The sequence below is a fragment of the Stigmatopora argus genome, chromosome 13 (assembly GCF_051989625.1).
Source record: "Stigmatopora argus isolate UIUO_Sarg chromosome 13, RoL_Sarg_1.0, whole genome shotgun sequence".
Lineage (NCBI taxonomy): Eukaryota > Metazoa > Chordata > Actinopteri > Syngnathiformes > Syngnathidae > Stigmatopora > Stigmatopora argus.
The window spans coordinates 3,168,803-3,186,264 of NC_135399.1; the positions used below are offsets into that span (position 1 = coordinate 3,168,803).

The window sequence follows — 17,462 nt, forward strand, 5'->3', positions numbered from 1 at the left end:
GTCTGCATGAGAAAATGCGCACATCTCTCCTCCCCACTTGTCCTCTCTACTCCCTAGGAAGATTCGGCTATTTCATTTAGATTTATTAGAAGACACAAGATTTATGTAAAAACGAAGCCTCCAATTGTTCAACCAGAATGATTGTGTACTCTCTTGTGACTGGCCCAAAAGTCTCCAAGAAAAATAACATGACATACTAACCCACTTGAGCGCTTGATTTGACCCATTATCGCTGTTTTTGAGCATGTTTGGATAAAAATTTAAATATGAATAGCCAGCCTGGAGGCTTCTGGAACTTTGCACTTCTCTCGGTGCTGCCAAAGCTCACTATTTTCAGGCTCAACTATATGGAGGATCGAGGTGAAATTTCCACTTTTAGGTGAAACATAACTTCGGTGTTTTAAGCCCAGAAAGGTGAACTCTGAGGTTGATCGGCTGCTCAGTTTAAAGTTCTTTTCTCACTACCTGTTCACAAGTCGAAAGTGACCTCTTGTCCAATAAATGACATTACAGAACATATAAAATGCTATATGTTAATTTTATTTAAGGCATTCCTTAGTGTCAGTTGCATGCCCAGCCAAGCAATGTAGTTCATTCATTTTCCATACCGCACATCCTCGAAAGGGTTGCCGGAGCCTATCCTAGCTGATTTCGGGCAAAAGGCAGACTACACCCTAAACTGACACCAGGCAGCCGTAGAGCATACAGAGAGACAGCTGTCTATGCATACTCACAATCATACCGCCACCAGTGAGAGTCGAAACCATGCCTGCCTGAACCGAAGCCAGGCGATTGAATCGCTGCACCACCAGACAGCTAGCCATGAAGTAAAAACTAAAAGTCTGGATAATTCAGTACGTCTTCCTGTGTTTCTTTACCAATATAATTTGAGAGGAGAAACACACATTGCATATGCACCCCCAGAGACTCACACAATACACAATTCAAGAAACCACTTTTCCCATTTCTCCAGCAGTGAAACGCTAAAAGAAAAAAAAGCATATCTGTCAAATTCATGTCTCGGAGGTAAAAATCTCTAGCTGGCGACTGTCTTTGTGGCCTGATGAGTAACACACTGAGAAATCATCATAAGTATTCACAGGATCCTGGCCACATTGTCACATCTTATACCATTACCAGGGGATAATAATGGCAAAAGAAGCTTGACATGTTGTGTGCTTATTAGAGTTATGATCTACTATCATCAAAAACTAGTCAGTGATTTTGCTGTGATGGCATAGCAGATTTCCCAGGACTCCACCACATTGGAAGTTAACCTAGTGTTCTGATCTGGGGCTTACTAAGGATTTAAAAGATGTTTTATTTTTTTTAATAGCCAATGTGAAAAAAATAGTGCATTATTGCGTGGTACTTTGCTGTAACAATAGAAGTTATAGATTCGTAATATTCATGTGTTGGCCACCCGATGGTGTAGTGGTTCTTCTGCCTGACATTGGTGTGGGCAGAATAGTTTCAATTCCCACTCAGTGACAGCGTGATAGTAAGCTTGAGTGGTTTCTGGTCTGTGTCCTTGTGCCCTCCGATTGACAGGCAACCAATTCAGGGTGTCCCCCGATGTAAATAAATCTCAATTATGCATACTTCCTTAACAGGAGTGGATGTAGATATGCATAGTTGTTGTACATAAGTAATCTACGATTAAATGCCGTCCATTTCCTAGTGCAGACTGCTTCTTGACTAAAGTTACCTGAGAAATGCCCCTGCTCACAGACCACTGAAATAAGAATACATTCTTAGTATTAGTGAATATACCGCGACTCTAATGATAAAGCGGTTCAGAAAATGAGATGAGAGATTAGTGAATATATATACATAAGTGCAATTACCTTTAAACCACTTTTTAAAATGTAGAATGCTCAAAGCCCTTTCAAGCCAATGAACTCCGGTTGATTGAATGGGTTACTTAGTTGGTATAACATGCAACGTCACTTCCAGGATATATTATGTGATATTGTATATATACTAGTATCTTTGTTTCTAGAATCAGCTTGCACCTTTTTTTTCCATGTCTTGTCATACCATTATGAGGCATGTAATTGGCTTTAGCCCATGTTGAAGGAAATAGGTCCTATGTCGGCATATGTCATCCAGTCCTCATTGTGTTTGTCCCAGTTATGTCAAAAAACGTTAACAAGCTGCCAAATTGTTCGCCACTGTTTTTCCCCTTTTTTACCTGTCAATCCAATTGGCAGAATGTGTAATTGACCAATGGCACCATACCAAAATCACCCAAGCCTTCTCTCCCTCATCATAAAGAACAGCTTTATATTTTAATATTATTATCTTTTAAAATCAATTTATTTTGTGCAACACAATTTGGTTTATTGAACATCCCTTGCATATTCTATCTGCAAATAGCTTGCTTCATGGAATCGCTGGGACAGAATCTCGCACCTCTTACAGGTGTGAGATTCAAGGATTTTTTTTTTTAAACTTTTGCATGGTAGGCTGATTGAACACTCTAAATCAGGGGTCACCAAACTACGGACCGCGGGCCGGATCCGGCCCGCCGGCACATTTGGACCGGCCCTCTGAACAATACCAGAGACGCTATCGTTTTTTTTTTTTTTTTTTTTTTTTAATTTTTTTTTTTTTTTTTTTAATTTTTTTGGGGATGCAGCCCGCCGGCACATTTGGACCGGCCCTCTGAACAATACCAGAGACGCTATCGGATTTATTTTCCTATTTGGCCTTGAAGACTGGGACGTTTTAATCTTGTGTTTGGTTCATTGCACCCCTGCTGAGCCCACAAATCATCCCAGTGAAGCGGGCCTTCGCATTGCTCCTTTGGTGACACGCGCGGGGAGAGTGTTTGCCTTTGATGCATGCGGGCATTCCACCGTTGCATGCGTGAGCAGAGTGTTAGCGAGACATCTGGACGATCGCAGGTGAGGGCGGAGCCCTGGGGCCATCACTATTGCGATGCTATTCAAGCATATAAAAACTGTGCAACCGGAACCTGTTTGAGAACGGAATAATGGCGAAAAGGTTAGTTAAGAGAAAAATTGATTCAGAATGCAGGGTATTTAACCTGCAGTGGACAAACGATTATTTTTTTGTTAAATGCAAAGAAAAGGCTGTTTTTCTCATCTGTCAAGAGACGGTGGCAGTATTCAAAGAATACAATCTTCGCCGGCACTATGAATCCCGTCACAAAGACAAGTACGATAGCGTGCAAGGCCAAATACGAGCAGACAAACTCTCAAAGCTAAAAGTTGGAATATTATCTCAGCAGACTACATTTCTACGCCAAGGTCAGCTGAACCAGGCATCCGTTCGGGCCAGCTTTCGGGTTGCTAAACTGATAGCAAGCAACGGTAAGCCTTTCACTGACGTTGAGTTTTTTAAGAAATGTATGGATGTTGTCGTGGAGGAAGTGTCTCCCGAGAAGAAAGATGCATTTAATGCCGTAAGTCTGTCGGCGAGTACAATCGCCAGACGCGTTGAAGAAATCGGGAGTAATGTATATGCCCAGCTGCAGCAGAAGACGAAAGAATTTGACTTTTTTTCATTAGCACTGGATGAAAGCACGGACGTGCAAGACACAGCGTAACTGCTCATTTTTATTCGTGGAGTTAGCGCAAACTTTGAGATTTGCGAGGATCTGGCAGCCCTCCAAAGTCTCAAATGGACTACAACAGGAGAGGATATTTTTGAAAAAGTGTGCCAAACCATGGAGAAGTTGGACCTGGACTGGTTAAAGCTAGCTAGCATCACGACTGACGGGGCTCCTAGCATGGTGGCTGAAACTCGCGGTCTAATAATGGGACGCATGAACCGGGAGTTGGAAAAAAGGGGTCTCATCGCCCCGCTACGAGTCCACTGCCAAATTCACCAGCAAGCACTGTGCTGCAAAATGTTGACGTGGGATTCTGTAATGACGGTTGTGGTGTCGTGCATAAACTTCAGAGCAAAGGGAGAAGATTGTGCATGGCACAACAGAAAGTTAATGTTCCATGGCTTTTTTTTTCTATGAAGAACCCAGAGAGAGTTATTTAGTTATTATTTATTTCATAAATAGTGTTATTTATTTCCAGTTTTTTTCTGTGAAGAACTCAGAGAGGGTTATTTAGTTATTATTTATTTCATTAATAGTGTTATTATTTGTTTCCTGACTTTTTTTCTGTAAAGAACCTGGAAAGGGTTATTTGGTTGTGTGGCTTTCTGGAAAACAATAAATTTTTTGAGCTCCCCTACGATCGTCACACTTTTTCTGTTACAAACTGACACCGGCCCCCCATCAGAGAAGGGAAAGGTTATGTGGCCCTCACAGGAAAAAGTTTGGGGACCCCTGCTCTACATGGTCCATAGGTAGGTTGAAGGGCATGTGGAGTGTGTGGCTCGTGATGTTCTAAAGTCACCACATACAGTCGTACCTCTACTTACGAAATTAATGGATTCCAGAACTTTTTTGGTAATTTGAATATTTCAAATTAAAATAAGATTAGATTAGATTAGATAACTTTATTCATCCCGTAGTCGGGAAATTTCACTGTCACAGTAGCAAGAGGGTGAGAATACAGACACAGGAAAATACATTTTAGACATAAATAAATACGTTAATAAAAAAATAAGCGTGTTACTGAAAAAAAGAAAAATATATATTTATATACTTTTTTTATCGAGAGATCTATAAATCATAATTTTAAATTTAATTCCTTGAGAGCCATACCCAGAATTTAAAAGAAAAAATAAATGTGTGCATTTTTTAGTTAAACACTTAAAGTAAAATAAGTACCGTATTTACTCGCAAATAAGCCACTTTTGTTGGACAGAAAAATGATTACTGAATTGGGGGTACAGCTTATATGCGCATAAAAACACGACATGCATGAAACTGCAAGTTGACAACGCCAAGACACGATGACGCCATGACTCAACGGCGCAGTGACATCATGACGCAAGACAATGCGGCTGATAGGGTCCTTTATTTCAAAATAGAGAAAAGATAAACTGATAAAACGTTAAAATAAATTTATTTCAAATCCAATCGTCTTAAAGCCTGGCTGTTAGATGAACAAAATTGCGATCACGACGCTGTCCAATATTGTGCTACGTGTGTGTCTAGTGTGTGTTATTGTTTATCTTTTACCTACACAAGGCACTAGAGATGGAAATTAGCTGGCGGCTATAATCTTACATATTTACATATATATATGTTCATTAACATGAATCTAAATATGTTCATTAATATATGCTGTCCCTTTTCAAATCAATCAATCAATCAACCGGAAGAAAACATTGAAAGTAAATTTACCGAAATGTTAGACAAAAACAATTGGTTGGTTCATTCATATATCTTCCATGCCGCTTATCCTTAATGAGGGTATCACAGTTGGTGGACCCTACTAACTATGGGTAGTAGTGTGTGTACACCCTGAATTGGTTGCCAGCCAATGCCAGGTGTAACATTAGTAAGTAGTACGAAGTGAAGTTAAAAACCCCATATCACATGGGAGGGTATTTTACAGAATTCGGCAGGTAGGATGTCAGTGAGCTTCAACCCATAGTCATTTCTAAATACAGCGCAAAAACAAACAACAAAAAACTGCTTTAATCCCATAAAAGATTGCAGTACTACTTGCAGTACTACTGCCGAGGTACATGAGAAACATACAACATACTTGTGCACTCCATCCTCTTCCATTTAGTTTCATTACTCGTGCTGTGAAGAAAATTGGAACAACACGTTTTTTTCTATGCAACTGAGGGATTAACTTGGTTAATAATTGGATACAGTCAGTCAGTCATAGCTCTACTTACGAATACCTCTAGGTGCGAAATTTCCGGGTTACGGAAGCTTTTTATATGCAAATGAGTGCCTCGAAATAAGAAAAAAATTATGTTATGAAAACCCCCAAAAAGTACATACATTCCTTATCCGTCATTTTATTTTGAAAATATTGTCGTGGATGCATTAATTCTCGCTTTAAAAGACCACTCCATATATACTGTGCTCTCATTGGCTGTGTCACATTATATTTAACCCATTGCCTGCTTAAACTTACTTATGCTTGGGGATAAGTAAGTTCGGTGGGTTAAGTATGAAGATATGGCAGCACGCACGGGTGCAGCGGCTCTATGCTCTCCAGTTTGGTGTTTTGTTTTCTCAATCTTATCGTCATTTACCAACATGTGCGAGGCAAACTTTTTCTACAGTCGCCAGGATTTAATTACTCTCGGGAGGAGATGCAATATATCCATCACAACAGATTACCAACGGACCTACAATATCCCTGAGGACATCTCGAGACCACCGAGATCTCTGTGGATAGTCAACCCACTCAGAGTACAACGGAGGCGGCGAAGGGAAAGAAAGCAAAAGCCCGGATGCCGGGCGGGCCTAGCTGCTAAGCTAAGGAAGCAACCACACCGAGCACTGCTTCCGAGTATCTTCTTGACCAACGCCAGATCCATCACCCACAAAATGGACGATTTGGAACTTAAGCTTGCTACCAACAGCTTTGTCAGGAACTACGACACTTATTTTCATCACGGAAACGTGGCTACACCTGCAAATCCCCGATGCCGCGGTATCGCTAGCTAGCCGGACGCTATTCCGAAATGATCGTTCGAAAGAATTATTGGGGAAAAGCAAGGGGGGGGACTTTGCGTGTACATAACGAATGGGGGCTGCAACAGTAGGATCATTAACACTCTGCTCCCCGGATTTAGAGCTCTTGGCAGTACGGTGCAGGCCCTTCTATCTACCGAGAGAGCTAACGATTGTCATTGTAATGGCTGTTTACATCCCACCGGATGCTAACGTTAGCACGGCACTTAGCCTCCTGCTAGCGACTATAAACAAACAGCAGCTTGGTCACCCTGATGGAGTCTTTATTGTCGCTGGTGACTTCAACAAAGCATGTTTAAAGACTGTTCTGCCTAAGTTTATCCAGTATGTGAAGTGTCACACCAGAGGAGATAAAACTCTAGACCATGTTTATTCTAATATCAAACATGCTTATAGAACCACACCCCTCTCTCACCTTCCTGGATCAGACCATCTCTGCCTGTCTCTCACCCCATAATGCACCCCACTCCGGAGGCTAACAAGGCCACAAATAAAGATAATAAAAACATTGCCCGAGGACGCCCTTTCTCAGCTGCAGGACTGTTTTTACCCGCACCATTTGGGAACTTTTTGAACACCACAACCTCTAGGACTACATGGACACTGTACTTTCCTACATCAAAAACTGCATGTAGAACGTCACTGTTAATAAACGGATACAGGTTTTTCCTAACCAAAAACCCTGGATGACCAGAGAGACACAGGCACTCATCAAATGCCAGGCCAGCGGACAAGGTACATTACAGCGCTGCCAGAGCAGAGCTGAAGAGAGGCATTAAAAAGGCCAAGGCAGCATATACAAGGAAAATTGAGGAGCACTTCACAGGAAATAACCCAAAGAAGATGTGGCAGGGAATACCACACATTACCAATTACAATGACAATGTGTCTGTTAACGCAGATACCTCACTAGCAGAGGAACTGAACCATTTCTTTGCCCGCTTTGAGACTGACAAATCCGACCAAGTCTCAACACATCCACCACCACCCTGCAGCAGTACACTGGAGCTTCAGGAACATGAAGTGAGACAGGTTTGCGGACTGTGAACACCAGAAAGGCTGCTGGTCCTGACGGAGTACCTGGGAAGGTGCTCAAAGCCTGTGCTGACCAGCTGACTGGTGATCTACAATTGTCCCCTGCAACAATCCATCATCCCATCCTGCCTGAAATCTGCCACCATTATCCCTGTCCCTAATAAGCCAACCATTGACAGCCTGAATGATTATAGGCCTGTTGCACCTACGCCTGTGATCATGAAGTGCTTTGAAAAGTTGGTCGCCCGCCATATCAGGGATAAAATCCCTCCCTCAGTTGACCCTCACCAGTTTGCCTATAGAGCAAATAGGTCCACTGAGGACGCAATTGCCGTAGCTCTACACACAGCACTGAGCCACCTGGAGCACAATGGGAACTACGTGAGGATGCTTTTCATTGACTATAGCTATAGCTTCAACATTATAATACCGGACATTCTGGCTGACAAACTTCCCCACCCTGGACTATCCTCTTCCATCTGCTACTGGATTAAGAACTTCTTATCCAACCATTCACAAACTGTTAAACTTGATCCCCACCTCTCTTCCTCCAATACACTGGGCACTGGCTCCCCTCATCTCAGGGGGGGATGAGTCTGTTAACAGAGATGAGGTCAACAAACTGTCTTCGTGGTGTTTGTTGAACTATCTCACACTAAACACCACAAAAACTAAAGAAATAATCCTGGACTTTCGCAAACGCAGCACAGATCTGGCCCCACTCCTCATAAACGGTGTATGCATAGACAGGGTCCCTGTCCTTCAAATTCCTGGGAGTCCAGGTCACGGACAAGCTCTCCTGGTCTACCAACACCACGGCAGTGGTGAAGAAGGCCCAGAAATGACTCCATTTCCGGAGGGTACTCAGGAGGAACAACTTGGACACTAAGCTTCTGGTAACCTTCTATAGAGCCACTGTGGAGAGCATCCTGGCATTCTGCATTACAATGTGGTACGCTGGAAGCACCGCAGCAGACAGAAAGGCCATGCAGAGAGAGATCAACACTGCCCAGAAGATCATCGGCTGCTCTCTGCCCTCACTGGATGACATTGCCAGCCCTCGCTACCTCAGCAGAGCCAGGAACATTGTCAGGGATCAATACCACCGTGGTCACAACCTGTTCCAGCTGCTGCCCTCTGGCAGATGCTACAGGTCTCCCAAAGCATGGACAAATAGACTTAAGGACAGTTTTTTTCCCACAGCCATCAGGACTCTGAATTTGCATTAGCACGACACACAATCCCTTCTGTTCAATAACTTCGGGGTGTGCAATAACAATGTGCAATATCTTAGATTGTGCAATATTTTAGAATTTACCTTGCCGGGATGTGACGTTTTATACTTTTATATTACTATTTATGTTTTTTTTTTTTTTACCGGGAAAACGCACTTTGTGGAGTAGCACCACCAATTTTGTTATACGCAGCTGTGTATGATGACAATAAAGGCTTTTGATTTTTGATTTGATTTAAATTGTGCTGCGGGGGCAGGCGATGTGCCGTGTTGTCAGCAATACGGACGTTGACAAGTTAGTTGGTCGATTTGCACCATAACGGACGCATGACTAACAGCGCTCGGCAATACACGAGGAATTCAACGAGGAGGCAGCCACCATTGCAACTGCACACATCAGAAAAAAATGGGGGAGAAACAAACTTTCCGACTTCATAGAAAAAACATCCTAAAAAAGTGTTCACAAGTCATGCCCACTTTGACGACGTTTGTCTTGTGCATTTTAGAAATATTATTAAAAGTCCTCATATGCAATCGTCTTTGTAGTTTTTTTTCCAAAATTTTCGTCATCCATTACTGCAGAAGCAGGTAAGAACAAGTAGTGACTTATAAAATGGGTTTAAAATCAAATTTCAAAGAAATCACAAAACGTTAATGCTTGTTGTTGATTAATGTGTTTGTTTGAATTCTTAATGCTGTGTTTATTAAATGTGTGTTCATTCTTGTGTGCTAATCTTAATGCATCCAAGTAGCTTTCTCTTGTTCTCATGCGTTTTAACGCGGGTTTGTATATATACTTGTTATTTATTTTGTGACATTAATAAATACATTTATGATCATTTTCTCTCACTTTTGTGTGTTTTTCACGTCTTTCTTACAAAATTGGCACATGTTGACCAATTTTAAAGAGTTCAGTTGGTAGATTTGTGAGGACCGTGGAACGGATTCAAAAATTTACATATAAAATATATAAAATAGCAGCCAATGAGTCAAGTCCGCCGACCCCATAGTGAGAAGTAGTCTTTGACATGTTTTGTATACGACATGTTGCCTTTCGTTGTATTTAAAATGGTGCTTCATTTTTTTTTCCTGCTTAGAGTCCAAGAAGGGAGGCAAGCATATTGCGTTGTAAAGTTTAGTTTACTTACAAATTTTTCAAGTTACGAAAAAAGTTCTGGAACCAATTAATTTCGTAAATAGAGACTGTACACCGCCGTTAAATAGTCTATTAGACATACATCACCGTTAAGTAACCTAGTCTGTTGTTTTAACCCAGATGTTTTCTTATAGACTGCTTGACCAAGTGTCAAATGATGTGTGGCAAGTTCAGTTCAGTTTTTTTTTTAACTGACCGACAGTAAAATATACCAGCATTAGATGGTTAGCATGCAGGCTAGCTGCCCTTAGTTGACTATGGCATATGAATCAGCAGAAAGGCTTTATTTAGTGTTGTTGTCCTAACTGGTGTCATTGAAAGTATTCTATTCTGTAGTTTTAACCCAGATATTTTCTTCCAGACTGCCTTGACCAAGTGGTAAATGATGTGTGACCAATGAGTTTGTTTGTTTGATTGTTTTAGCTAAACTGCAGTTAAATATTCTGGGTTTAGGTGGTTAGCATGCAGGCTAGTTGCCCTAGTCAAAAACAGCATGCAAACCCAAACATAGGATTTAGCCGGCGTTGTTGTCTTGGCCGGCATCGTCAAAAGTGCACCATTAAAACCCCCAGAGTTAATTTCAGATTATGCAATTTTAGATTTACAATCGCCAGGTTTGTTTATATTGTCAGGTTATCATAAATGCAGTGGCGGGCGGTGCATTTTCTGGTAGCGCCTTCAACGTATCAATCCAACCCTCAAAAACTATTTTATGGCTATAAAACCTCTACTGCAGCTACAGCTGCGACACATAAAAAATAATCAATAAATTAATGCACAAAAATGGGGTGAAATCCACTTCCTAGCAGCATTTCATGATTAAATACAAATACTGGAGCTTTTCAGACATTAAAACCAGGCCATGGGGTGATTTTCCCGGGAAAAGACAGCGATGAACGTCAATGGCGTACGGGCAAACATTGCCCGAAAATGGGGTAAAATCCAGCCAAAAACAGCATTTATTGATTAAATACAAATACTGGAGCTTTTTAGACATCTGAACCGGGCCCGGAGTATCATTTCCCCGGTAAAAAGACAGCGATGAACGTCGATACGTCCATACGTGAAATGACAAAAAATGCACTAAAATTAGGTAAAATCCACTTCCGGGCATCATTTATTGATTGAATACAAATACTGGAGCTTTTGAGACATTACAACCAGGCCAGGGGGGTGATTTTTCCCGGGAAAAGACAGCGATGGACGTCAATGGTGAAACGCCAAAAATTAAACTGGAGTAAAATCCACTTCCTAGCAGCATTTTGTGATTAAATACAAACACTGGAGCTTTTCAGATATCGGAACTTGGCCCACAATTGAAATATTATTTAGGAATATAGCCATATTTGTAATTTTACTCACCAAAAATCCTTTTTACACAATATCCATCCTCCTTTCTTTCTTCCTTCTTTCCTATCGCCATCGAAGCTAATGATGAAAGTCGAGCCTGTCCTGTCATATTTCTGGCATAGTCCGTTTTGAAAATGGCTTTAAATCAAAACAACAATACACTATTTGCTTGTGGAGCTAAGTTAGCGCGCTGAAAGTGCCCCACACACCATTTTCCCGGCTGTAACAGGCTTGCTAGCTTCGGAGTTGACTGCCCTTTCTTAATGATGTCCATTTTTTTCCTGAAAAAGTCCGTCTAGAAAATAGCTTTGTGAGCAAACAGAATCTATTTGTTTTTGCTTCTGTCGGCCATAGTGGGTGGAGTTTGCGATCTCGGCTGCCTCGGTACTGCTTTGGCCCGCCTACTAGCCAATCATAGTTTGTGAAAGCAATGACATGTCCCAGCCAGCAAAATGCTAACGCCTATGAAAAATCATTGTGGGGTTGCCAACTCGAAATCAGATTGGTTAAAAGCAACAGTATAGTTTAATGCAGCAGAGCCCACAAGAACTGATTGTGCAGGCTTTGAGGCAGATCTGATCTGGCAACAAATAATGGCTGAAATGTGATTGGTTAAATGCTTCAATATGAAAACACACATCTGGAAGCAGTGCAACCAGGGGGAAAAGCAATGAAAGGAAGCTAACAGACCATTTGGAATAAGTACGTATTGATGGACAAAATATAATATGATTCAGATATTTCTTAGGCCAGCAGAGAAGGCCTTGAAGGCCCTGACGGCCCGCCACTGCATAAATGTAAGCTACTCACCATTCATTAGATACTGTATGAATGGAGCCCCTAGATCACGTGTCAAGGTGGCGGCCCGGGGGCCAAATCTAGCCCGCCGCATCATTTTGTGTGGCCCGGGAAAGTAAATCATGAGTGCCGACTTTCTGTTTTAGGATCAAATTAAAATGAAGAGTATAGATGTATATTAAATTTCCTGATTTTCGCCCTTTTAAATCAATAATTGTAATTTTTAATCATTTTTTTCTCTGTTTTTAGTTCAAAAATCATTTTGTAAAATCTAAAAATATATTTTAAAAAAGCTAAAATAAACATTGTTTGAGATCTATAAAAAAACAGAATTTTCAGGGCTTTTAATCCAGTTCTTTTAAGCCATTTATAAAAAAAATCTAAATATTATATCTAAAATGGTCCGGCCCACGTGAAATCAAGTTGACGTTAAAGCGGCCCGCGAACCAACCCGAGTCTGACACCCTTGCCCTAGATGTATCCCAGACTGTGTCGCTCCTTTCTGAGTCCCAGGGGCTATGTTATGGTGCTTCAGCCTCTGGTTAGATTTTGGATGGTCTCATATTTTAAGAACCCACTTTTCCACTTCCATTTTTGTATTGCATGATAGAACAAAACAAAACAAAAAAAAACACCTACATATTACTTTTCTGTTGAGGTCCTCTGCTGTCTCCCTTACTCTTGTCATATCATCGATTTTTAAGAAAGCTGACGGCAACATCACATAAATGCTTTTTTTGGGTACAATTTAATACTTATCATGATCATTTATTAATAAAAACTCCCATTTATTTGTGTAATAATTCGTAATATGAGGCCTTTAAGTATGTATTGCACTATAAATAAAACATATATTCACATATAACATGTTTATTTACAGTCTTTGCGGTAGCAATATTATTAAGTGACTTAAGAAATACTGTAACTGTAATTTCTCAGAGTCAGTGTGGGAACAAAAACAAAAAACAAAGTAGTTTCTTTTCATTTTGAACAGCTTGAGGACATGACAAAATGTTAACTCCTCCAATTGTTTTGTTAACTTTTTTTGTAAAGTATTTGAGAGTTCGAATAATATCATTACAAGGATGCACAGCATAGTCATCAGGAGCACATCATACATCTTACTTATTACCTATCTATTTATGTCTAAAATGCATTTCCTATTCCTGCATCCTCACCCTCTTGCTACTGTGACAACGAAATTTCCCGAATACGGGATGAATAAAGTTATCCAATCCAATCCAATACCATTGATGAAAAATAATATCCTCTTTGAATTCCCAACCCTTTTAAGCACATATCTCATTTTGGGAAATTGTTTGACAGATACTGGCATTTATATGGCTATGGATTAAGTCTGGTTTAAAGTGTTTAGGTTGGTTTCTTCATTCATTCATTTTTTTAACCGCTTATCCTCCTAAGGGTCGCGGTTGGTGCTGGAGCCTATCCCAGCTGACTTCAGGCACTAGGCAGGGTACACACTGAATCCGTGGTCAGCCAATCGCAGGGCAGGAGATGAACAACTATTCACGCTCACACTCATACCTAAGGGCAATTTAAAGTATTCAATCAGCCGACCCTGCATGTCTTTGGAATGTAGGAGGAAACCAGAGCACCTGGAGAAAATCCAAACAAGCCCAGGGAGAACATGCAAACTCCACAAAATGAGGACCGACCTGGGATTGAACCCTCGTTCCCAAAACTGTGAGGCCGAAGCGCTACCAACTCCCCTTGGTTTCCTCAATAGAGACTAATAAAACATAGCTTAATAAAACATAGCATAACCCTAACCCTCTAACCAAAATACTCTACATTCAAATTAGGTTCGTCCAAGCCCATGAACACTATTTTATTAAACTTGTTCAAATACAACAATGATCAAAATGTTGACTAATTTTATGTACCATTCATAGGTAGGACTCTCCGCATTGCAAGTATAAATATTTATGTGTAACAAATGATGGTACCGTAACATCAATAATAAAGAAACATACAGTCGAGCATAGAAGGGAAACGGACAGGACCCTAGTGCTTTAATAATCAGCATTGCAGTGCCTACACCGCTTTACACACTCACATTCACAGAATATTTGGTTCCACTCCAGGGATTGATAAACTGGTCCTCGAGGGCCGCTGTGGGTGCAGATTTTGATGCAACCAATCCACCAAAGACACTTTAACCAATCAGATTTCTGCAGAAAACAAGAAGCACCTGACTGCAATCCACTGATTGCACTTGTAGGACACCAGATTGGTGAAAAGGTGTCCTTTTTATGGGTTGGATTGAAAACCTGCACCCACTGCGACCCTTTGTGGAATAGTTTGCCCACCCCTGTTCTACTCCCACCCAAGGCACCAATGCTAAGTGGAAAATTTTTAGACACTGAACAGTCAAAGTCGTGCTCCAACTACTGAACAACACATTCTACTAACAGTACCACACTCTCCCACTTGGATATCAGATTAGACATCAATAGAACGTGAGTAAAATCCATAGAGTACATAGACGTATGGAATTGGGCAGAATGACTGTAATATTGATATCTGAGTTTTTTATTTTTTATTTTAAATTTAAGAGAAGGGATATATATGTTCTAATCACTGACCTCTGTTCTATCATCGTGGCGATAGCGCCTCCATGCTCGCCCCGTGTCGCTGTAGAGAAGAACGTACGTGCTGACCCAGTCCCAGCTGTCGTAGCATCCCTGCGTGGCCACCGCTGTCACCTCCATCTGCTCCCTGAGGTCCAGCTGGAGCCACGGTTCTTTGTCGCCCGCCATCGGAGACCAGCCACCGGCCCCTGACGGTAAAAATCGATGCTAACATTGATTTCGTCAACTCTTCGGGTGAGATGAGTCACTGCGAGCATTGCGTTGCAGTTATGTCACATCCTCATGTGTGGGAAATAGGATGGGATGAGTTTCAAATAGTTTGATACAAACACTTTGAACTCAAACATTTGGGTTTACACATCTAAGGTAAATGACCTCTCAGGTGAAAAGATTGTTTGGAAATGAGAATTAAAATGTCCATACTTATTTTATAGATTGAAAAATTACAGGTACTCCTCTAGTCACGAATGAGTAATGTTCCCATGCTAACGAGTTTAAAGTCATGTCACTTATTTTTACTAGAAGACCCAACTTTCTTCTTTGGGGCCATAAACTGCCGGGTGTAAAGGGCAAATATTCTCCCAGCGTACAGGCACTATGTTCCCACTAAGCAGAAAGACTTGTGGCGGGAACTACTAAATGGAGGACAAATAAGGCAAGTCGAAACATTGGAGGTTAAAAACATAGCAACTTGAGGACACCCCCCATATCATAAATGAAATAATTTTACACATTTCCCACTCAGTGTTGAAGTAAATGTTAGTTTAGTTATTTGTTGCTACAGTATATAGGAACCAACGAACTGAACACCGTTTTGCTCATATAATTGCTCATTAGAGTAAAATGATGTCATGAGGTTGAGGATAGACTGAGATTCAAGACTATGAAAAAAATGTTTTATCGAGATGGAAAAGAACAGAGACAAAAGTGAAAAATTTGAATGGTTAAATGATTAAAACCTTGACAGCAAAAGTAGCAGCTGGTTGGAACACAGACACTCACCATCTCTCCTATGCAACTTGGCATGGTGGGCGGCGTAGCTGACTGACGATTGCGACGAGCTCTGAAAGGACGAGCGAGGCAATGCGGACACCAAAGGGCCGTTGCAATTATCTGCCGGGGAAGAACAAGAGAGTGACAACAGCGACTTTTATTTTTAGTTGCATGTAAACAATGCAAATGAGGTGGGATGAAATTAATGAGATGCAAAATAAGATCCTAATTTGGCTATATTAGAAGATCCCTTTGATTTTTTTTTTCATCTTGCATATTTTAATACAGACTACATCTTGCTGAGATTTTAACCATGTTCATGACAATGATGGCCTCATTCTTCTGTGAAAACATTTATAACAATGCATATAGGTTGACTTGCAAGATTTCGAGGTATAGTCGCTTGTTTGCTTTTTGAATAAGTAGCCCGTCACACATGCAGTTGTATGAAAAAGTTTGGGCACTCCGATGATTTTCAAGATTTTCCTTTATAAATCATTGGTTGTTTGGATCAGCAATTTCAGTTAAATATATCATAAAGAGGGCGGCCCAGTGGCTTGAGTGGTTAGCACGTTGGCCTCAGAGCTCTGGGGTCCTGGGTTCAAATTCAGGTTAATCCACCTGTGTGGAGTTTTCATCTTCTCCCCGGGCCTGTGTGGCTTTTCTCTGGGTACTCCGGTTTCCTCCCACATTGCAAAGGTATGCATGGTAGGCTGATTGGACACTCTAAATTGCTCCTAGATGAGCACGAGAGTGAATAGTTGTCTGTCTCCTTGTGCGCTGTGATTGGCTGGCCACTGATTCAGGGTGTCCCCTGCCTCTGGCCTGAAGTCAGCTGGGATATGCTCCAGCAACCCCACGACCCTAGTGAGGATAAAGCAGTTCAGTTCAAAAAATGAATGAATGAATTAATAAGTGAACATTGCATGTCTGACTTTGTGTGTGGGAGTCAGTTTAGTTTTAATTTCATTCAGTCGTTTTCTGAACCACTTATCCTCATTTTTAATACATTAATAAATCATTTTCTTATAAAGGGTTTAGTTGCTAGTTTTTTAAAGACCGTGGAACGACTTAAACAATTTACATATAAAGTACTGCTCTACTTACAAAAAATCTTCTGTTCTGGAACCAATGTCTTTCATAGGTAGAGAGAGGTATGACTGTATATGTTTTTGTTCAGGATAACTAAAAAATGAATAGAGGGATTACTATCAAACTCGTAGGATACTAAATATAGTACATGTGTAATGTAAAAATATGTGTCATACTTTATGCCTATTTTTAAAATGGCAGGTTTCAGATGTCAGAATTATATTGAACCTGTCATTAAATCTAAATACCGTATTTTCTGCACTATAAGTCACACTTTTTTAAAAATAGTTTGGCCAGGGGTGCAATTTATGTGTGAGATCATTCACACAATATATCATTCCACCTGTTATTTACAAACTGAACCGCAAGAGGGCGCTCTAGTTGAGTGTTGATTCATTAAATTGGCGGTGGGTGGATATTTTTGTACAATCGTACCTAAAGTATAGCAATAGGTGAATAAATGCGATGTAGGGACTGCTAACCCTCTTTGCTGTCTTACTAAAAGTAATGGAAGTCATCTTACTAACGTTAGCCTCGTCCTTGATACATCGAGAACATGCACATTTCTGATGGTTGTCATCATTCTTCATTGCCATT

At 40.8% G+C, this 17,462-nt stretch overlaps 1 protein-coding gene across 3 annotated transcripts in view; it reads right to left on the reverse strand.

Moving 5' to 3' along the window:
- LOC144087060 (contactin-associated protein-like 5) overlaps positions 1-17,462 on the reverse strand; it is a 224,095-nt gene that overhangs the window by 143,802 nt on the left and 62,831 nt on the right. For 2 of the 3 annotated variants that reach the window (XM_077617334.1, XM_077617335.1), the window contains exons 2-3: positions 15,783-15,893; positions 14,775-14,968 (exon numbers count right to left, since the gene is read on the reverse strand). In XM_077617334.1, coding sequence (XP_077473460.1) covers positions 14,775-14,968; positions 15,783-15,893 — 305 coding nt within the window. Of the gene's footprint in view, positions 1-14,245; positions 14,460-14,774; positions 14,969-15,782; positions 15,894-17,462 lie in introns of those variants that run through there. The other variant, XM_077617337.1, reaches the window with a different exon arrangement.